Source organism: Leptonotus elevatus, chromosome 7 (genome assembly GCF_054856555.1).
Source record: "Leptonotus elevatus isolate MCC_2025b chromosome 7, RoL_Lele_1.0, whole genome shotgun sequence".
Classification (NCBI taxonomy): Eukaryota; Metazoa; Chordata; class Actinopteri; order Syngnathiformes; family Syngnathidae; genus Leptonotus; species Leptonotus elevatus.
Window position 1 is genome coordinate 5,537,853 of NC_141245.1, and position 23,872 is coordinate 5,561,724.

The 23,872-nt window shown below is 37.9% G+C and overlaps 1 protein-coding gene across 6 annotated transcripts in view; it reads left to right on the forward strand.

Moving 5' to 3' along the window:
* LOC147170457 (chloride channel protein 2-like) overlaps nucleotides 1-23,872 on the forward strand; it is a 104,376-nt gene that overhangs the window by 15,071 nt on the left and 65,433 nt on the right. For 3 of the 6 annotated variants that reach the window (XM_086080597.1, XM_086080598.1, XM_086080601.1), the window contains exons 2-3: nucleotides 10,733-10,883; nucleotides 20,203-20,253. In XM_086080597.1, the coding sequence (XP_085936723.1) occupies nucleotides 10,733-10,883; nucleotides 20,203-20,253 (202 nt within the window). The remainder of the gene's footprint in view (nucleotides 1-10,732; nucleotides 10,884-20,202; nucleotides 20,254-23,872) is intronic. The other 3 variants (XM_086080599.1, XM_086080600.1, XM_086080602.1) reach the window with 1 other exon arrangement.

A 23,872-nucleotide genomic window follows, 5' to 3' on the forward strand; every position in this document is an offset into this window, starting at 1 on the left:
ATAAACCTAGGGAAGGGCGCCGAGGACGTTAAAAGACGTCCCCTATGTTTTTTTTTTTTTTTTTCAAAAACGGGTGCAGGAAAGCCTTGGGCAGCTGTGCTGAAAGTATCAGGCAGATATGATTAGTCAAAGACTCGTTTTGGCCCCTAGAGGGCAGCGATGACTCTCTTTGCACAAGGTTGGATGGGCCGCCCACCGTGGGCGTCAGTAGAAGACGTGAGGCGGAGCTAGAGTGTTGAGGAGACAATGGCTGATCCAAGCCACAATGGCTTGACCAAGCAACCGGTTACAAGCAGCTCACGCTTGAGCATTTTTTTCAAAGACGGAAAGCATCAATCAATACTAAAAAGCGCATTGATGTCGACGATGATGATGACTCCGAGCTCTACGCCAAAGTTGGAAGCTTTGGCGCGACTGTTACTATCACGTAGTAAGCCTCACCGGCTAAGCGCGGCTAGCGCGGCTAGTGCTGCTAAGGCCGGAAAACGCGCACAATAGCCGGCCGGGTACTTCTGCACAAGCGGACATTCGATCGGACGATGGAGAGTAGTCGAAAAGCATCGACCAATGCACATTGATGATGATGATGATGGTCACTCCCGAGGTTGACGCCGGAGTTGGAAGCATTGACGCGGCCGTTATTCTCTCGTCATAAAGCCTCACCGGCTAGCGCTGCTAACGCCGGAAAACGCGGAGCTGCACAAGCGGACATTCGATCGGACAATGAAGAGTACCCCGAGTCCAATGCATATTCATCGGAGGAGCGGGTACAGTCTGATCACGGAGAAGACACTGTTTCTGGACTACGATGCCACCATGAATGGAGTGGATAAAATGGATCAGAACATCTCCTACCACCCGGTATAGCAACTGAAGGACACGGGGAAGCGAGACGTAACGAAACCGTAGCATGATCCTGATATTAGACTTGATGACACACTGCAGTATATACTTGCTATTCCCCGGAAAAAAACGGCCTGCAAGAAAGTGGCGCACGCGAAGAGGCAATCTGTTGTGCAAATGCTGTTGCGTCTCCTTGCACGCAGGAGAGTGTTACAAAAAGAAAAACTGTCGTTGAAACATCCACATATTTGTAAATAGCACCACAGTTGCACACATTTGTAAATAGTTTGCCAAATTGTTGTCAAATTGTTACACTGTTGAATGTAAATAAACGTATTTTGCTATCAAAAAACACTTTTTCATTCTTGGTGGTAGTGTTTTATAGAAGTAAAGCACTATTTAGGTGTTTGTGGCATCATTCATGGACAAAAAGAAGTGTAAAATTCACTAGAATGCATGAAATAATATCGTTTCACTAAAAGCTTGATTTCTCCGTATTTTGGTCCAAAACAGGCGAAATTGGGTCAAACTAACCATTTTCTATTGTTGATTACTAAAGAACGGAATAAGGTAGAAACAAACTCTTTTTTTCTGATGAAAGATGAAAGTCCAATCTTTCATTTGGTAGTATGTGTGTTTCCATAGTCCAAACAGAACATTTTCTGTGGACCTTGAAAGATCAGTCAAAATGCTTAAATCGGCTGGCACTGACGGCATCCCTTTTCTGAAAACGTCTGGCAGTCAAAGAGTTAAATTCGAAACAATTGGATGGAAACCTGATTATTGTCTTAAAGTATGACATGTAAAATAATGGTGCTTTTATTTTGAAACTTGAAAGTTGTGCTTTTATTCTATGGGCATGTGTGGACGCTAGTACAAGTGAGGTAGCAAGCAAGAGCTACGACTTGGGTCTACAGTGTTGCCAATTTAGCAACTTTTTCATTATATTTAGAAACTTTTACGACCCCTCCGGCATGTAAAAATGACAACACTGGTCCTAATGTTAGCAACATTCTTATTTCCTGCACGGTGGAGAGAAGAGGGTCAAGAAGATTTGACCTGCTAATACTGTATGCAAATCTACAGTTTCATATCCAGTATGTACTGGTTTTGGTCATCACTGTATTGTATGTCATTTTAAATCTGTTCTGCCTTTTCAGCCTTTGTTTTTTACCTAGTTGACTGATTCAGTGTGTGTTAGCAAAGACGTATAAAAATAGAAACTAACTGAGATAGTGTGATTAGCTAACTATCTTTATCCACTAACTTTTTCCATAACAACTGACCATGTGCTGGAAAATTTGTCTATTTGTGACTTAAGAAAATCCCATAAATCATAGTGATAAGTAGACATTATCTAAACACACAATGAAGACAGTCATCAGGGAAGCGTTTCTCTCTTTATCACCACATATTAGTCAGGCCCGTGCTGTTATTTCCCACAAGTGTTGCTCCCGGGATCATATGATCTTGCATAGCTTTCAGCTCATTAAATGTGCATGTCTCCACAGATTTTAAACATCAGGCAGTACTAGTACTGAAGTAGATTTTTACGAACGGGTACATGCAAACGTATGCCCTGTTTGTTAATTTAAAATACTACATTTTGGAGTACACCACTTATTTTGAATACTTGGTTGAACCTCTTAAAATGTGTACTGACACTGTTAAATGTATAGCACAGAAGTTTTCAATGTACTACTAGTACCACTAATTGTACACAAGCTCCCTCTAATGTTATATGGAAGAATCGTTGTTTAAATATTCAGTTCAGTTGTATTTAAAGGTCCATGTCGCAAGATACAGCGTTTTTGCAGATTTGCGACCCCTCTAGCGAAAGGTAGAATGGAAGCCAGCGATGTGCACGCGCCAAGAGTGAACCGAGACGTTAGTGGTAGTTTTATTGTGTCTTGCTCATCATAAATAGACCCTATCGCATTTTTGTGACGAGGTCGTACCTTCTTGGCAAGAAGAAAGCAAGCTCTGGGTCCCGTTTTAATCCTCTTGGGTTTTTCTACCTACTTCAGTATTAACGCTGCTCTAATATTGATCCACGTCCTTCTGCGACGCTTGTGCGACTTCAGTTTTGCCTTTTTTGTCACACGAGATACGTGTTATCCTTTCCTGCTTGGTATTCTGACCGTGGGGGACGCAAGGGAGATTTCTCCCTCGGTCAGAGTCACCTCCGTGGACAACTCCCAACTATTGTCCAATTTATTTAAAAACCGTGGTTTGGTAACAACAACAACAACAAAATGCTTGCAATCAGCCGGTTTACATGGAGACTTTTTAGTTATTCCGATTGAAATAATTCCGAACTCTGCCTGGTTTACATGAAGCCATGTATTCCGATTACAATGAACGGCCAAACTGAATGAAAATGCTCCATATAAACACCTCAATCTGAATTGAATTTCATTCGGAATCACAGGGGGGTGGTATGTTCCTTTCGTCAATCCAAACAAGCGTCATGTATACACTCGGAATGGCGAGGCTGCATCTGTCATGCGCATGCTCTGTCTTGACGTAAATGCGTCTTGACGTCATCGTTTCCACCCACTAAAATGGCGGTGTCTCTCCAGAGCTTGTCTGCGAAGGGAGAACTTGTTTTTAATTACTTAAAACTTGTTTTTTATCAAGATGTTGCTTCAATAAAAGTGTTAACACTATCACAACTACTGTGCTAAATGATGAATGAACTCCATCTTTATAAATCATGTGATCGATGTCCGTGCGTCCCGCTGGGAATGGATCACGTCACAAGTAAACCGGTGATCAGAGATCTTCATTCGGAATGACTAAAAAGTCTTCATGTAAATGTGACATGATCCATTCCGATCTGCCATTTATATGCTCCCCTCCTTTAATCGGATCAGCTCCGCGGCAGCCGCGAGAGGCACAGACGTCAATCACGTGATTTATTTAATTAAGATGGAGTTTATTCGTCATTTAGCACAGTAGTTGTGATAATGTTAACACTTTTATTGAAGCAACATCTTGATGAAAACAAGTTTAAAGTACTTAAAAACAAGTTCTCCCCTCGCAGACAAGCTCTGGGAGACACCGCCATTTTTGCCATTCCGAATGAAATTCCATTCGGATTCAGCCATTTCATTCCGATTGAGGTGTTTATATGGAGCCTTTTCCTTCCGTTTGGATTCGTTCTAATCGGAATACATGGCTCCATGTAAACCAGGCTAATTTATTGAACATTTTTATTGTGGAACTGAATTTAGCAAGTAAAATGAAGTAGATGCACATGATTTGCTTTTGGGGGCCTTTAATTTGACACCGGTGCTCCTAATTACGGTAACTATAACTGTGCGAATATTGGTCTTGTCGGCCCTGTCAACGATGCAAGCTTGTGCTTTTTCTGTCCGCGTGTAAATCTCACCAAGCTAATCTGAAGGCACATGATTAAGCTGAGAAAGCTTTGTAATGTTTGAGAGTGTAATCATGCATATGTGTGCGGAAGTAAAACCTTTGATTATGGATATGCACTTGATTGAATTTCCTTTTGGGGGAAGTTGATGATCAATTACGTTGTGAATTTTACAAACACAACTAATTGGTATTAACACACAAATATTCAGTCGAGCATTTACTGTAGTATTTGCAACATTTTGAAACACAAAACAGTGTTACCAATGGCTGATGCGCACGCACGCACAACCTTCATTGGCTCTCACCCGGGTCCCTCCTCTGCATCTTCTTTGTGTGTGTTTGAATGTGCGTGAGAATTTCTGAGCCTTCATGTAGAGTGTCCTCTATTGTTTATCCTCTCACCTGGTTGGGTATTTGACTTTCTCATAGTCTTAGGTTTTTTTTCATGTTGTGAGTCTCAGATTTCAACCCCCCGCCTCGCCAATATTGTTTGTCAGAATATCTCCACAAGCAGCAACTCAAGAATAGTCATTGATTTTTCGGTCGCTTTGTGTCCTTAGGTTTCCCTTTTTTAGTGTTTTAGTCTACAGCTTACCACAAGTTCTTCATCACTTTCTTAGGCCTGTTATTGTCACAGCTGTGTTTTTGCAGTCTGACCTGAGCGATGAGTTTTACAGATTGTGCACCCCCAGACCCAGAGTGTGCGCGCTGGGGCCAGTGCAGGGCAGTGCCATGGCGGTGCCGTCCCACATCCTGATCAAGCACGTGCAAGAGACACGGAGAGAAACACTGGGAGTCATTGTGTGCAAATGTCTCTCTCTCCCGCCTCTTCTCCCTCTGTCTCACGTCTTTTCTCACTGGGACTCTGTTGTTTGTTCTGTTTCTAATGTCTCACTAAATTTTATCACCAGAACCATTAGTTGCTACAAAGTATGTTTACTAAAGGTATAAACTTATGATTAGAGATGTTCAATACCACTTTTTTTTCAGACTGATACCAATACAATTACTCAACTCTTTGGTATATTGGTGAGTACTCAAGTAACCGATACCAAGAGCCCTTTGAAACATAAAAATTCTACATACCAATGAAAGATAATTTGTTTAAGTCCATCTGCAATAGAGAATTAAAATTAAAAATAAAATGCAAATAACGCACTGGGATTTAGGATTCATTTGTAATAAATTAACGTAAGTGCAAAATAAAACTCACAACTCCCTGAGTTAGTCTATGTTCCAAATAAAATCAAGTGCAAAATAATAAAGGTTCATTTGTTAACTGTATAGCATGACATTATTAAGTTGGAAAACATGGCACGGCGATAGTCAAAACATTTATCACAATTTCACATTAGCCAATATTGATAAGTGTATATATATTTAACTACTCAAAATAAGGGAAAAAAATAAATACAGTATAATTATCCATAGGGAAAATGACAAAATAAAGGTACATAAAAGTAGATAACAGGTGACTGTAGCACTCTCTATAATACATGCAGGTAAGTGAAAGCGCTATGTTGCCGCTACTGCATTCAACAAGAAAATTAGACCTTGTTGAAGAATAGCAACATTCTACAGTATTTCTCTCAGTTGATGAAAGCAGGTAACTGTAAAGTAAGTACCATTATTTCTGGACTATAAAGCACACATGATTAAAAGGCGCAACAGCTACATTTAGCTATAAAGACAATGGTCGTGTTATTAGCCGCGGATTTCCACGGGATATTTTCAAAGAAAGAGGTCACAGAGCATTATTTTAAATACTAGTCAATGCCCCCCCCCCCCCCAAAAAAAGACAAACACTGCTAGTTACCGAGTCGCCGCCCAGGAAAGTCATTGATCGCTATTGTCTTATTTCTCCTCCTGCATACTAAACTCACCAAAGTGCTCTTGTTTCTCTTATAAGTGTAAAAGTGAATGGTCGCACAGTGACGTTGTGATGGAGTCATTATGGTAGTTGCAATGGGGCCAGCAGGTTCATTCAAAAAAGTACAAATTCCTGAACGTTTTTGTCCATAGAGGAAATGAATAGTTAGAAATATCAGGGCACAAATCCCACCACTGTCACCAATGTAGCGTGCCGTGTGTTTATAATATACATTCTTTGACAATAAATAGTTAAAAATAATTTACACCACATGACATTTATCAAATCTGGAATGTCAATGCAAGCACAGCAAAGTTCTTACCACCCTCATTATTAAAAATGGTCTGTCTAAATATATAATTATCTGCCAGTGCAGTTATGAGAATTACACTTGATAAGATTTGTTGAGATAGGAAAAATGTGCTCGCTCTATAGAATAATGAAATGCTTTAAAATAAGTGGTGAAATACTCCAAGCATAATATTAACTAAAATAAATTAAAACGTTTTTCGTCATCTTTATTTCTTACTCAATTTGAGTAAAAAAATACTTTCAAATTAAATCAACTAAGCAAAATATTTCTTCCTCATCCAAGAGTTATTGGTGCTTGTCTGTGTGTTAAGTCATTGCCAAGCATATGAACCCCCCCCCCCCCCCCACACACACACACTTGCCAAGAGTTCAGTTGAGTTCGACAGCATCTTTGAGTGTGTGTGTGACAGGTAGCCCTTAGCAAAGTAGTGAACGTAACCAGAAGGCTTATGTTTACCACACAACCCCAGTCAGGGTTTCCAAAAATAAAATGCACACACATAAACTTTGCCCGACATAAGCGAAGTTACACACTCATGACAATACGGGCAGGAAAAATCTAAGTAAATCACAACATTTAGTTTGATTAGGAGCTATTTCCAAAGAGTACCGCAAAATATGCTGAGAAGTAGCAGGGCTTGACCGGCCATACAGTCGTACTGGATTATATTTTCACCAGTGTTTCCCAAGCAGGGGTACGTGAGCACATTGCAGGAGGTACTTGGAAAAATTCAATAATTTATTTCCAAGATGAGATATAAATATTCAGAGTCCTACCATAACACCATCAATAAAATGTGTGTGCACCTGTGCTTTGAGACACTTGTAAAGAAAATGTTTGGGTTGACTTCCCCTCTAAGGAGACAAAATAAAGTGATTTTCATTTAAAAATAAAGTCAAGAATAGTGAAATGGTCAAAGTCCAATCTTCCAATATGAAGTCAGTTGGCCCGTTTTTCTTTTGGTGTGCTTTGTCTTGTCTTGCCTTTTTTCAGGCTGACATTGCAGTATCATTTCAATCAGTCGGTGCTTGATAATATTGTTGAAACTAACTTGCTGTGTTCAATTTTTATGATGCACTGAACTGCTGTAAAGCAGAACTGGCTGTAGTCATTTAGGATTTTGTTAAACAAAATGAAATGAAATAATCTTTTCTTGTTATATACACACGAAATTTGACCCATAACAGCGAACACACACTGCAAAGCAGGGGGATGCTTGAGTGACCAGGAGCTGTTCGGGGTATCGGTGTCTTGCTCAAGGACACCACAGCTTGACCAATTTTTGATTAATGCATTATTTACTTGGTAATTACCGTCATAATTGGTCCCAAACTCGGATTAAAAAAATGGATGGGTTGTGTCATAAAAACTGTGCCCAACAAATCATGCGTGTGACTCACTGTGGTGACCCCTGATGGAGCAAGTCAGGGGTCACCACAAGTCGCATCATAATTGTGAAAAGAGTTAACAGTTTTTAGGAAGTCACTCTCAAATGGTTCTCAAAACCATCCAGATAGATTTTATATCTAAAATGAAATGACGAAAAAGTTAATATTAGTGTTGTCCTTAAAAGGCCATTTGACTCCAAATTATGAAGCAAGAATAAATAAAGTGAGAGGGGAGGACACGAGCTCCTCTCTTTTTCACACTCTCTTACTATTCCTTGTGGTTTATTTGGCTAGGTTTTGGGCAAAAGTTAAGCATAATATTTGTTCCATAGAACAACAAGCCCTAAGGCAGGTGTGCAGCCTCACCACCCCAAAACAATAAATAGTGTGTCCAGCTTGCAACAAACTGTGCTATATTATTATTATTTTTATTATTATTATTTATTAATTACAAACTAGTCTACAACAAGTCACAGTAAACTTGTCTTGTAATATACAGTAGTTGTTCATTATGGCTATAAATAAATATACATTTTACATTTTCAAGTGTTTCAACAAATGATTATTGCTCAGGCGCTTGTATGTCCCTGGTATTATTGTTAGGATAAGGAAACGCATTTGTTCTCCAGGCTACTTGTATAAGTACCAATAAAAAGGGGAATATATTTAAATGTAAATTAAGACTCTATAAATTCAACGGATAAATTAAAACAAATTGCATAAGATTGAGTATAAATCTGTTGTTTATGCAAGAATGAGCGAGTACCACGACCAGGTTTCTGTATCGGGCCGGTACGAGGCCTTATTTTAAGGTATCTGTACACGCGACAGTGGCCGATAACAGTATTGGCCGCCCTCGTGTGGTCGTTTTGTCAGTTTAATGCAATTAAAAGGAAAAATGCAATATTAGGATATATAGGTCATTCTTTAAAATTTTGTCATTGTTTTTTTTTTGGGGGGGGGGGGGGGGGTTGGTATATCAAAGGTACTAGTGGTATTGGTACTTGCAGCGCTGTCTGTGACTCGAGTTGAGTACTTGTGGTATAGGTCTGAAAAAAAATGCTATTGAACATCCCTAATTAGATGTATTTACACTTAAATGTATAATTTCATCAAATTGGCTTCACTGCACTGGAATTGGGCAGGTGTGAAGATTTTCTGTCTGTCTGTTCTTCTACCAATGACAGCATTGTTTGGTTCCTTCTCCCTTCCATTTACAATCCTTATATTGAGGAAGAAAAAAAAGTTCAACTGTATTGTATATTCAGCTCACATTAATTTTCCTGGTAGTGCTAAATCACCAAAACCCCTGTCACACATTTAGCATTTGTGTACTCTTCTCTTTTCATTGCTTCTTCTCTTCATGCTCAGGTTCATGCTGCTTTGCTCAAGTGCATGCCTCCTGTGGCTTCTTCTGCCTCTTACTTTTCTGTCATCCATCCATCCATCCATCCATCCTGCTTTTATTCTAAGTATTTGTCCAGCTCTGGGTGAGTGGAAGAGAGGCCTTGAAGGTTGGCATAGTAGTCTGGCACAAGAACATAAGACTTCCCTATTAGACCCCAAGAGAGCCCCACAGGGGCGTTGAAAACTTGCTTTATTTTAAAACCTTCCACCGTTCAATTTTTCAGCTTCAATAATACACAATTTTTTTCGTTTTGATATATAATGTATATATTTTTATTGGTTGGCTTATAAGAAGCTCCCACTGAACCTGTAGTATGTACTCTGTGTATGAATGTGTTCTTCTACAAACAAGTTTAAAAAGTATTTGAGGATTAGATTAGTGATAAAAAAAAAAAAAAATGAAGCGTCAACATTTACAGCAAACTGTGCGGGCACATGAACTGGCACTTAATTAGGATTAATTTACTCAATGGCGCCATCAGGTGGTCAAAATACCAAACAGTAGTAGGCTACACTGTGACAAGACACCCACCCATAAGTAGCAATGTTGCAGTTTTAGCAGAAGGTGTGTATTGCCTATATGGCATAAGTACTGTGTGTGTGGGTGTGTATATGAAGGAGCTCATTAGCGGAAGTGGGAGACTTCTTATAAGGGGTGAATGCCTTAACCTGTGGCTTTTCTCTATTCTCTTGCTTTTTTTTCCCCTTGGCATGTGCACAGACAATAATTCACCTGCGGTCAGCATTTTGTGATTCATATCCTCTTTTTTTTTTTTCTTTTTTTTCTTGCACACATTTGTTGAGTTTGGCACTGCAAATGAGTTGTCGCAACTGTTGCAGTGTTTAGAACCAATTGTCAAGCATTGGTTTGGTTGACTTCTTTATATCTTAAGCAATGCTTTACTGTACTGCAGATCTAATATGCTTATACTTACAATTCATAGCAGTGACCAATACTGTATGTTCAATATTTATATCGTGTTCACCTAAATTAAGTCATGTCATTTGTTATAATGAAGCAATTGTTACAAGTATTCTTGTCATTTTTTTCAGCAGATTACTGTGTTGGCAATGTTTTTTGGTGCATACAGCTCACAATCAGTCTTTATTAATTCACTTAAAAAAAGGTAATTTTTTTTAATGTAAGTTTTGTGTAATTTGGAATTCATGCTGAATTTGTATGTGTACTTTTACTGCCCTTGATGCTCATTCCATTCCATTCCATTAAACATTTGACCTCCAGGTAAGGCATTGTGTCTAACGGTTCCCGCGCCTCTGGTCATTTTCTCTGATCACTTTTTAGTCTCACCCAAAGCAGCAAAATGGCACACAATTTGTCATTGGTGCTCCGTCTCTGCTTATGTAACCAACTCACACATTCATGGTAATTTACTAAGTTAGGGCGGAATGGCCATGTTATCCTTAATATTGACATATTTTTGGAGCATTAATTGTTACACAATACAATGAGCTGTGTCTTTTATCTGTAATTTACTTTGTACTTAATTTTACTCTGACTTTTTCCAGATGTATGGGCGCTACACCCAGGAGCTGGGGGTGTACGCCAAAGAAGAGGCAGCTCGACTCAGGGAGAGTGGGCAGAGGCGTTCGGTCAGTGAGCGAAGCCGGAACTTGGACCTGCTAGAATATGACAAAGGACGCTGTGCCAAGTGTCGCAGTAAGTGTTAGGACTCATAGTCAGTACTTAAAGGCCAAGTTGCATGTAATTCCTATATTGGCCTGCTCCTACTTCTGAAATTTACAACCAGTTGCATACAGTAAGTGACACAGAAATGACAGTTGTCAGAGTTGGTTTACAAAATAGGTGCGTTGCCTTCTGGAAGGGCATCCAGTGTAAAAACTGCTAAATCAATGACCCCCAAAATCAACATTAAAGGAAATCTGGATTTATTCAGGGAAAAATTCAAGTCTGAAGCAACAGATGTACCATATTATTAATACGCACAAATTGAAGGACCCATAGTTTATCGGTCTTGTTATGGAAATGTGAGCATGTCAACATGAATATGGTCTCGGGATACTCAGCCCATCCAAAGCGAGCACAGTTGCCGACATTTTTGTGCTGTACTAACATCCCTAGCCTGTGTGTTAACTTGTCCATCGTGTGTGCTTATTAATTAGCCTGAGAAAACCACTTTATTTCATAGTGTTAAGGCTAACAAATAGTGTGTTGGTGTTAGTATTTTTTTTTAAATCTGCACCATTTTGTATTGTAAGATGTGCTGAGCAGTATAAATTCTTCAGCAGACAGTTTTCCTTCTATGGGAATCTGTCGACAGCATTTATCAGCATCTCTTTTTGTGTTGCCTCTCGTGTTCTTCATTTGTGGACATATCATCAGACACAAAATCACAAAAGAGAATACAATATCGGTTCCTTTTGACCACCTGTCTACTAAAATGAGAAATGCAATTATAAGACATATTGCAAAAAAGAGACAATAATCAGTTTTTCCTACACCGTGTTAATACTTGGGCGGGCCATCCAAGTAAAATGTATTAAAAATATATAAAAAAAAAAAAACATGTCGCGATATACCGTATGTAACGTTAGTTCGCCGTCACTCACTCGTGGATCGTGAGGCTAGAGGTTGACGTAGTAACAGGACTGAAACCCACCTTCCGTCCAACCCGCCGGCGTCCACCCACCCAAGTATATTTCAAATCTGTGGGAAACACTGATAATATTTATTGGTCTGCGGGTCCATGTGAGAAACTCTGTAACTTCCTCTTCTTTTCCTGGTCCATAAACATTACACACGTTCCTGGCCAGCGGCATTTTCTCTGGAATTGTTGTCCCCCTAATTTTAAATATGATATATTGGTTTTGTCATGTGAACCCACCGACATGTTGACATAAATTTCAGTCAACAGCAGGGGGCGGTGCTGCATAAAATGTCAGCCTCCTTGCACAGCTGCTTAATTATTATTCCATGCAAATGCTATATTAATCCTAACACTGTCTTTAGGCCACTGGGGCACAAAGAACATATTACAAAGAGAATTTCGACTTCCAGTTTAAGGCCTGCCCCTCCCGCTAATTTCCACATCTATGATCTCTGAGGTCAAACATAATTTGGATCATCTTTCAGGGAATGTTTCTGGCCTTGCACGTTTCAAAGCTGTGTCAAAGTTGATTTTGCTCATTTATTAATGAAGTATTTACTGCGGGATTATCATTAAGGTGCTTTGTATGCCGTTTTCAAAGTTGGCCAACTGAACCATAAATCATTCAGTGCCCTTTTGACACAGGGGTGGTTTGGAGTTAATACAGTAAGTTAAGTGATTTTGGAGTTACAATTTCTTTACATTCCCTATATACTTAGTGTAGTATCATTATTTTTGTAGTCCATCAGTTTCTTTTTTTGTGTTGCTGAAAATTGAAAAATTAATAAAAAGATGAATACGCTCATGTGCTCTTACAGGTTATAATGTCTACAGTATACGTTTCATACGCCGAGTTTCACATATGAGCTTGTAGTCTTAGGAGCAATTAAGTTAAAGCACTATTTGCTTTATGAAAGTTTCCACCACTTAAGTTTCATTTTTGTGAAGAATCATTTCATCTTGCATCTGTACTTTTTAATCATATAAGCCTTAACTTCGGTCGACACATTTGCTTATGGTCTTGTTTTGACTGCTGATTTGATTTGACCACATAAACTCAGCTACACATCTGCTACCTAGAAACCACTCGCTTCTTTCTTCTCTAACCCATTCCAAATAGACGGCTTTCTTGTTTTCATGTTGGTTAGCCAAAGTATAAATGCAGTCTTCCCAAGCAAAACTGACATCTGGAAAGGAAAGTAGACATAAATACGATTGTTTGAATAAAAATAAACGGTATCCGCATCAGGGCAACAAAACACACAATGTCAGTCACATCTTCTAATCTAATACTTTTGCTGCTACTAATGAACACTTTTGCTCATGTAAAAATGGGTGAATGCAAACAAAAGTGCTATTTACGTTGTGTATCAATTGCACTTGTAAATCCCTCGCGATTAAACACTAAAATGTTGATCTTTAGTCTTTTGACTTCAAAACCAAATGTATTCAGTCTACAGAAAAAATAACAACTTTGCCTTACTGTTTAAATGTTCATGTTTTTCCCCCCTGTTCAATGTGACTGTTATTTTATTAATGTTTCCATACAGTTAGTCACACTAAATACAGTTACACAGTTTTGATGTGAGACCATTGCATGTGTTCATTTTATCTAATTGGGTGAGGATTACCTTTTCACACAGGAGCAGATAGGTGTTTATGTTAAAGAATATATTTTGTCTTGGCGAGATGTTAAAAGTGGCTTGATGACCTGAAGCTTTTAAGTGTGACATGTATGCAAAATACCAGAAATCAGGAAGTTTCCCACCCCCAGGTTGCAGTAAAAATGCAAGTGTATTCCTTTTATTATCCAGCAGGGTGCAGCATTGCGCTGCAGTTCACTCAATGGAACTTTGTCTAACTTTTACCTACCACAGCACACTCTTAACTTAAATATTTGCCTTGAAGATAAGTTTAGTTTTCCATTATTTCATACGACGGAAGACACACTATGTGAGGAAATTGTTGAGACACATCTCTGGATTAACAGTAGGTGTTAAAGACCTTAGCTTTCCCCTTCATTTGAATGCATCAGCGACCCAAAACAAGAAGCCATTTTCTGTTGGGAGAACTTGATTAGCTTGAATAGAGCCGTGATCCTTCAAATCCACTCTTGGATGAACTGCAGCTGAAATTCTGAGCCGGGAACTCTCTCAGGTCTAACACTGACTTCTAACTGCAAATGTCCAAGAAGAATGGACAGAAATCATATAGAAGATGACCACTTTATATTGTCCTCAATATTTTAATTTCTTCCTGTAACGGATGTCTCTTTTTTTTTTCTTTTTCTTTTTTTCCCATAAGGTGTTTCTGATTGTTGTTGTGTTGTGTTCCATTGTCACTTGATTGCATTCAACAGATGCTTAAAATATAGAACACCTGTGCCGAATTGTTTCAAAGATGTACAGCGTGAAATATCTTGTGTGAAACATAAGAAAGTGGCACAAGTGTTCAAACCTTCATAGTGGTTCATTTTGTCTTCTGTCAAATGTTTTGTTTCCTGTGTCAACATGTGATGTCAAAGCAAATCTACCGCCACACTGTTGGCCTTCTCCCACTTATCGACTCTTTTCAGTCAATTCACTTAGCGTCAATTAGTGTTATTGTGGGTGAGTTGGTGTTGCCTCTGTTTTTTTTTTTTTTGGTGTAAGTCCCACATGGGTAGCTGTCGCGCGCAAACACACACACACCCCAAGATTATGAACTTTCAATGCATATTTTTTTTCTCCCCATCTCTACTAGTCTTCTTTTCTCCTCCTTTCCCCCTGCTTTGTCATTTAATTGGTTGAGAGGACACATGCATTTATCCCCAAGCAGTGTTTGGCATCAGGTGTGATGTCAGCAGGAGCTCAGCCTGGCGCCTGATGTTGCTATGGAGACATGCAGGCGCCTAGCGACCAACAGTTGCTCCTTCTTTTCTTCTTTCATCGTCATTTCCTGTTTTTCTTTTTCTCTCCCCATTTCCAAAAGCCACCTCCCTGCTCATGCTTTCTCAGTCTTGATAATCCCGCTCTCCCCTCACCTACTGTATGCCACTTTTTCCATCCATTGGAACGTGAAAAGATCACTTGAAATGGTAGTGCGAGATACACGCACACACCGGTAAATGTAAATTGTCTTAGTGTAGAGTTTAGTTTACATGATGGTGCTTGTGTGGGCAGTGGGCACATAAAGTACATGCACATTGTGCGGAAGTATAGCCCCAGCTTGGTAATGGAATGTGGCATGTTGTTGTCAGAGCCATTTAGCAAGGATTAGCAAAAAACAATTGAAATTCACCTTTTCTGTGTGACTAATTGCGGCATTTAATTTGTCCTGGCAGTGCATTTATTGTCAATCGCCTATTTGATACAGTCTTGTTAACTTTTAACTATGTCAGTGCTGTATGTAGCTCATGGGGGCAAAATAGGTATACCGCTTAATCTGGATGTTGCCACCACAGAGAAATTTTATGTTGTGCAGTTGTCACCTTTTTGTATTAGTTTGTCGAGTTACAATCTGCAAATCTCCTTTTTCAGGTCGAGGGTTTCATTTCTTAAGCAGATTCGGAGCTAAGAGATGGTCAATGAGAAAATGTGCCAGTAACATCACTTTGAATAAATCATATGTGTCAAATCAAATGTGTGCCACATGAGTGCATGACCTGTGTGTGTTGGTTCATCACTGTTAGTACTAGTGCTGTGATTATCGAATATTTTTAGAATCGATTATTCAATTGACTCATTTGCTCCCAAAAACGTATACATATGTTCTACTGTATTTTAAATATTGCCATGGTCCCAAAAACATATTTATCCGTTTGTCTGTTTTTAATGTGTTTTTTATGCTCGAGCAAACCGAAGGCTTTGACACAGCTTTTGACATGACGAGGTCACTTGAAGCAGTGGTAGTTATTACAAAAAACAGCCAGCAGGTGGCAGCAGAGTATACGAGATCAACCAGGGCGATGTTGCAACAAGCTTTTTTTTTATTTTTTACCAGTGTTTTTAAACAGGTTTGTTAATAATAATGATGAAACTTAGCTATATTCTAATGCTAATTGCTGCAAAACGGAAACAAATATATATATATTTTTCCCTGATGAAAGAAGAGACTCTATTATTTCTTTAGTAGGTAGGTTCTATGTTTTTATAGTAATAGTACACAATATTCTGTGGGCCCTTCAAAATCCAGTAAAGCAGCCGGGAGTGAAGGGGGTTGCTTTAGTGAAAATGGCTGAAAGTGAGTTAAACACAGAAGATAATCGGTCTTCTTTCATGGATGACTACAGAAATCAGTGACCAACTACTGTTGATATGCTGAAATCAGAGAATTTGGACACTTTATAAAAAAAAAAAAATTAAAAAAAGGCTCCAAACAATTACTCTATCATTAAAATAGTTGTTGATTTACTTTGATAATCGATCACTTGTCGATTAATCGATACATTTTGACAGCCGTAGTACCATTTGGCAATCAGTTCAGTCCAGATGTGATGAAACACACACGCGCTTGCTGATTTCTGGGGTGTGGATAACGTTTTTAAATTACATTAAATGACGTAGCAAAGGAGACACTGTGATCAATATTAATAAGTGTTTCACTATAGTGTCTCTGGCACTGTTCTGTCACTGGCATCGCGCCAAAACCTTGTACCTGCAAAATTGTCATTTTTTCGGGAGACCCCAACGACGACATGTAACATTGCCTTATCAAATAGAGCAAGTGCTTTGAAAGTGTCCTAGATCCACAGTGTTGGCTTACATTGATTTTGTAATGGAGCGACGTCAGGCTGAGGCTGAGCCAAGATGCACCTATAGCAATACTTGTTGCAAAGATTTAAATGGGGGTGATGTCATTTACTCTGGGCCGAAGTTACCAAATTAATCCTAGTTGTACTTCTATTTTACAGCTTTTAGTACTTTTTTTTTCTGTGCCATTTTTTTTATATTCTTCAAAATGCACAATAATTTACTGTTGTACTATTGTAATATGTGGCTTCAAAGAGACTTTGCCGATAGTATTGGAATAGTGAGCCCAAATTTATTTTTGCTTTAGATTGACAATTGCAAAAAGGTTTTGGTTTGACATCAAGAGGATCATGGAGGTGAAAGAATATGACAGCATTTCAAGCATTTATTTCTATGTATTTAAAAATATTAATTAGATACACAACTTAGAAGATAGCATTATTTGTAACTAAACACGGCTTCTTAGGTGAGGAAAAATTACAAGAACAGACCATTTAAATTTAAATCTTGAAGCTTAGGTAAGGGTTAATCTTAGACATGTTCATGACTTCACTTCACTTATGCACACTTTTTAGAGCAGGGGTCACCAACATGGTCTCAACATGTAGCCCCCAAGGGCCATGGATGAAAAATGTGTATTTTTTTTTTTCATGTTGCTCTTATTAAACATTTAAATAGCACCACTTATCAGGGATCTGCATCGAACTATGTTTATTATTTATTTATTTTAAATCAAATTTGTGTTTGTGTAAACTTGAAAATATATAAATTTAAAAAAACATACCGTATAACACTTCATTATTTTAGGGTCTTTCTTTACAGCTCTCAACAATTTTCTGTCATCACCTGCTACTGTTTACAACTATGAACTTTTTTTTTTTTAAGGGATGATTTGTCTTTTTTTTCCCAAAAGAAGAAAATGACGCTATGTTATTTCAAGTTTGGACATAATATATATGAACCATAACATAATTTATAATATGGATAATTTGAAAATGTCAGCATCGATTGCCTTGCCATTAGGGCTGAGATTCGATTCTAATTTCATCAATCGATTCAATTTTGATTCACAAGAGCTCAGTTCTATCCAATTTGATTTTTATTAATTTTTTCCCAAACCATGGCAACAGGAATTTTGTTATACAAAAAGTGATTTCTTAATAATGCTGTTTGCTAGGAACTACTAGATGTATTTTATTTATTTTTTAAACTTTAAAACTCGCCTATTGGTACTGATAACAGTAGTGTGTGCTACTTCGAGGGGAAGTCATTCAAACTTAAACTGTTCCAAAATTCAGTTTGAGACTGTTGCAATTTGGAAGCCGAAAGTAGTAGAATGTCCTTGTTTTAGTTTAATAAACAAAATTGCATATTTTGACATTTTGTGTTAAGCGTGTAGAGTTGGGACATATTACATTAGCATACTGATATTGTCCCTGTGGCACAATTATTATTATTATTTTTAAACAGTGTTTTTACAAGTTATTGATGTTTCCTTCCGCTCCAGACAGAGGAAGGAAAGGAAATGGAGCCTGCATTTTTTTTTAAGTACTTGATTTACAAGGTGGTGACCATGCTGAGATCATGATGATGACACACGCTCGCCTCTTATGAAATACTAGGTCAGTTGCTACAGTAAAGGCTGGTTTATATGGGAAAATCTGTCCATGAAAACGCTGTGCATTGCATGTACAGTGTCTACATGTGTATGTTTTCCATCTTTATTGCAACTCTAACCATGCAGTAGTCAAAGGTGACATTTGATTTTTGTGTTGTTTGTTTATTATTGGACAGCATGGCTCAGTGATAGTGGTCATCTGCCAACGTGAAAGTGTCTGAGCAACTGAATCCCCAGTTGCTCCTTATGATTAATCATCAATAGATACATTTTTAGTAGAGGCAACAGTGTGTAAAATTGCAGGAACCCTTTTAAATCTAAAAACTGAGAATTTTAAAATGATTTTCTTTCCTGATTTTAGTAAAATTGGGATATCAGGATTTGGTAATCTTGTTCTTACCCATAACCTGGATCATATGCTGTCCTTGGTAATTTCAACATTCTAAGGTGGAGATTGAATAATTTAGATGCTTATTGTCATCCTACTGCAAGAATTCAAGGTGAATGTAACAAGATGTTGGTACACATGATATAGTACAGGGTGTCAATGTGTTGTTCCTACATTTGTGCTGGAATGTCAGAGCACAAGAGTCGCAAACGTATAAGATATATATAATAAACAAAATACAGTATATGATAATAGAAATATTACACAACAGCCTACCACACTAACCAATTCCTATGTTATAATAATTAACCTTCACATAACTCATTTGCTCCCAAAAATGTTTAAATACGATCTATTTTAAATATTACCATGCTCCCATAAACGTATTTATACATTTTTTGTTTTTATGCGAGAGCATAAATAAGGCTTTGATGCAGCCTCTGAACTAAAGAGAATGCTTGAAGCAATGGTAGTTATTACAAAAAGTCAGCAGGTGGCAGCAGAGTATAAGAGATCAACCAGGGCCAGGTTGCAAAAAGCGGTTTTCCCCCACTGTTTTAAACAGATTTGTGAATACTGATGAAGCTTGGCTACATTCTAATGCTAATTGCTGCAAAAAGGATATGGATAGAAATATACTTTTTTTTTTGCCTGATGATCCATGTTTTTATAGCAATAGAACACAATATTCTGGGGGCCTTGCAAAATCAGTCAAAATCCAGTAAAACAGCTGGGAGCGAAGGGGGTTGCTTCAGTGAAAATGGCTGGGAGTGAATGAGTTAATGGTTATTAAAGTAATTTGAAGCTGAAGCCTAACTATGACTAACATTGCCCCCCCGCAATAAGTCATTGAGTAGACACTTTATTACAAGCTACTACTGGTAAAGGGTAAAATAGAAATGGGATGAATCCTTGTGGTCTCCCAAGCTAAAGACTTCAAATCTGCATCCTGCAATCCTGATCTTGTATTATATACATCAGATTTAATTTATCTGAAAGTTTGTTGCAGTACCAGGACAAAAATTACATAGTTGATTTGATCCAGGATAGCAAATATAGAATTTACGAAATCCGGATTATTCTAATATACATTTTAAAAACCTGACTGGCCGAGGATATGATCTTGGCTATGCCAGTTGTTTATTTAACTATTTCATAAAATACAAGTTTATAATTATTCATTATTATGTAGCTCATAAATGTATATGCTTTTCTATGAACTACGGTGCCCCTTTTAGTCTTTTTAACTGCAAACTGCTCGTAAGAACAGGCTTCACTTTGCAGTACTCACTCGCACTCCTTGTCTATTTTCTTCTCCTATCTTGGGAACCCCCTACACTTTCATCCCAATTGTTACATGACTACGTTTCCAACTATGATCTCATTCCAAGAAATTTCCAGATTATGGCTTCTTCATGAAGCTGTTCCCGTCACTTAATCATATCTTGTGATGGAGAGTTTGCAATCATAAACTAATCCTTTATTTTTATGTATTCTTTAAAATGATTTTTGTTTGTTTTTAATAATGGATGAAGAAGTATTGGAAATGATTTTTCATTATTGTTTGCTGTGTGTTTTGTTTACAACCACATATGCTTGTGATAACTATGATCTATGGTTTATCTGTCCTCCAGGGTCAGGGTATCCATATGTTCTGCCACCACCAGCTCAGGACTTTATCTCTGGTAAACAAGATAACAAATAATTGCCCTTAACTTCCTCATTAAACCTACATTGTTGCTCCCTCATTATTAATCTTTAATATGTTAGCATGAGAACTGTTCCATTCCCACTTGCTTTGGGACATAATAATGGCAGCCTCACTCTCAGGGTGGTTGGGGGAGGGGTGGTTGGGTGAAATTACATTTTTCTATGAACTTAAAGGTCAGATAAATCTGAACTTTGCAAAGGAAACACAATGTGTCAAAGAAAGTACTAAACTTTTTTTTTTTTTAACCATCACGACAATGTTACTTTAACAAGGTGTTATACCTTGTAAAAGTTATATTTGGTAAAGTTTTTTAAAATTCTGACATTTTAACATCAGATAAACACATGAAAGATTATACTGCATCATTTGTATTCAACAACGTGGCCAAAACACAGAAACGATTAGTGACATATCAATCTTTGGGTTCTCGTTTTTGCTTAAGAAATTTCCTTTCCTATCCTATTTGAGCAAGATGACCCGAAAGTACTAGGAGGGCAGGAGCATTTAAATTCTACAAATGCTTAGGAAAGGTGCCTGTTTGCCACCTTTAAGCAAAAATTACTTCTGACAAACATTTACAAAAGGATATCGGCCACAATTTTTACAGCAACAAGATTTGAAGAAACATAATCAACCTTGATAAAATATTTTCATAATTCTTCTGATGAAACATCAACTGACAACTAGTTGAATGGTACTTTTGCCATGGCCTGAGAGGGTTTATATTACATTTACTGGCACTAAGCATTTTTAATTCGCTACAAAGAAGTCGATTTGGAGGTCTACTTACGATTACTGCTTTCATGGCAGAAGCTGTAAAACAACTTAAACGTTTTGTATGAGGATGCAAAAAAGAAAAAGGGAAGCTACCCATATAAAAGGACAGTCAAGGATCAACATTGGTCCGGCCTTCACTCGCTGTCGTGAGCTCAAAAACAACGCTATGCACTTGTTTTCATGGGAAATGTGGTCTTCCTTCAGGCATACCATTACCGCTTTTGTCCATATGGTGCCGCCATAATCAACGTAAACTGAAAGTTCCTTAGTGTTTCTTAAAAGCAATATGGCACTTACGTAGTTGACAGACTAAGTATAGACGAGTTTCATGCTCTAGACTTTAAAAATAAAGTTTAAAAAAATACTTATTAAATTAAAATAGTAACAAACCTTTTTTGTCACAAATGGATAGTCAGTTAAACGAAAAAATATACGCTCAAAGCAAAAGGGTCAGAAATAAAGTTATGGACTGGACTGCATTTTATAACCTTTCCATTAATTATTTGAGAATTGTGCTACTCCAAAATCAATGAAAAACATCATAATAGACCCTTCACAAAAACCTTTTTTTCCCCCCCATTTAATATTTTGCAGGTAAAGTGCACAAGCGAGAGAATTAGGTCACTAATACTCGCCATCAGACGATGACATCAGTTAGGAAAAGTGGAGTCAACTTCATTTGAGTGTGCTATCCTTTCCTATGTTAGAAAGGAAGCACCTTTTCATTTCTTCTTGACCCGATGACATAATCCAATAAAGGTTAATGATTGGTGGCTTAGAGGTTAGGAGATTTGACTTTCCAAAGAGGCCCCTACTGTTTAAGAAGAATGCCTCACAAAGTACAGTTGCAAAGAATTAGAGGTCAGATTTGCACCCAAAATCTTCATTTGCTATTCGTTTACTGTTGAAGCAGCAAATCCAAAATCAACTCTGATTTACTAATTTTGTACTTTTTCTGAAACACGCCATAACCCCCAAAAAAATGCACTTGTATAGTGCGTTATCTACCATGTTGTCCAAAGCGCAAGCCAGATCTTCACTTTTTTTCTTAAAGGGATACTTTTCTCATTGAGCCATTTTCAGCAGTAAATAGTTAATATTTGGTCTAGAATAAATTCAACATCATTTTTTCCCCATGTACAATTAATACCTTTTTGAAAACAAATGTTTACACTTGCTTTCGATTCAAGATGACATCACCTGTGCTGAGGAAGTAGGTAACGACCAATCATGGCTCACCTGTTTTCTGGGTTTGGTCAGCAAACTGAAATAAATCAAATGTACATTAGATGGCTAAACATTTCCATACACACAAACATTTCCGTCTGTCACTCTTGAAGAGCACGTTTCACACAATGCTGTAAGCCCCCCACATATATTACACCACACACATTGCATTCTCATATGTACATGCGACAATGCTATAATAATTCATTCTCACTCGAATCAGAATCTTTGATGACAATAGTCTTGAATTTTTTTAACACACTTCAGATGTAAAAACCTAACTGTATTATGGTTTTAATTGCATACACGTGTTCACCTCGGCCTCTAATAATTTAGCTGTCAACATAAAAATATATTTATGCACATTCTCCATAGTGTTTCCTCTGTGTGTTGACTAACTCTCTCATCCTTGCCTTATTACAGCTTGCCCCAAGCTCTATTGGAAAGTAATAAAGAACTCTTAATGTGCTTCTTTTGTTTTGTGTGCGTTTGAAAGAAAAGAGAATGAGAGATAGGAGACATGAATGGTCCTGATTAGGCCTAAATTGCAGACAACCAGGATGGCCAATGCATCTCTTATCTCTGTAGAATAGCCACTGCTAAACACTGAAATACACATGTATATTTACAGTCCTCTCCATATTGTAATGGCAAAGTCAAGTTTTTAGTGTATACTGAAGACCTTGGGTTTCAGATCTAAAGATGACGATAAGGCAAAAGTTATAATTTACTTCATGGCATTTACATGTAGTATTGTAGTGTGTTTATAACTATTCAGGACAGAACGTCGGTACCCGAAGCCACTCTTGGTTATGATCTGACTGAGTAGGTTTCAGGCCTGTGCAGAACAGCAGCAGGGACGGAGTTATGCCACATTTGATTTTCCCCTGTGCAACTGGCTTTGAGTTGGTCTCCAGAGTTGTATTGCACAGCTTCATTGAGTTAAAAAAATAAAAAGGCTTAGGCAATTATTTTAAGAGAGTGACAATATGTGATATTTGACTAAATGGCATGTAAAAGAAGGTTCTTTACGACAGATATGCTTACAATATTGATTATGAACAAAAGGAATATCAAAGTGTATTTCAGCGAACATCTGCAGGGGACTGCAGTGCGGAAATGCTGACACTGCAACAGCAGAGATGAGTAGTCAGGGTTTGGTGTGTGGGTGGGCCACACTGAGTGTGAGAGTAAAAGGGAAAGAGGGGGCAAAAATGGATGGATCAATTGAATGATAGGGAGGGGGAGCTGGAAAGAGCAATAACAACAAGAAAAAGGGGCAGTTGACGGCAGAGGTCTGAGGATGGATCAAATGGATGCAGGAAGAAAGAGAGTAATGAAAACAAGTCCCTGCTCTGTTGGTCCCACCAACTTTCATCCAGGAAATGAAATGACTTGGCTAGTGGTCTGAATTTTTATTTTTATTTTTTGCACATTAATCACACAGCCAGTAAAAAGTTTTTTCGTTAAACATTTATACTGTAGTGTAAACTTGAATGTAATGGATGTCACACCACTTCTCTCAGTTATGCCCCATGTGTTGTGCATCCATAGTATACTCTAGTAGGCATGATGAATTGGACAAATAA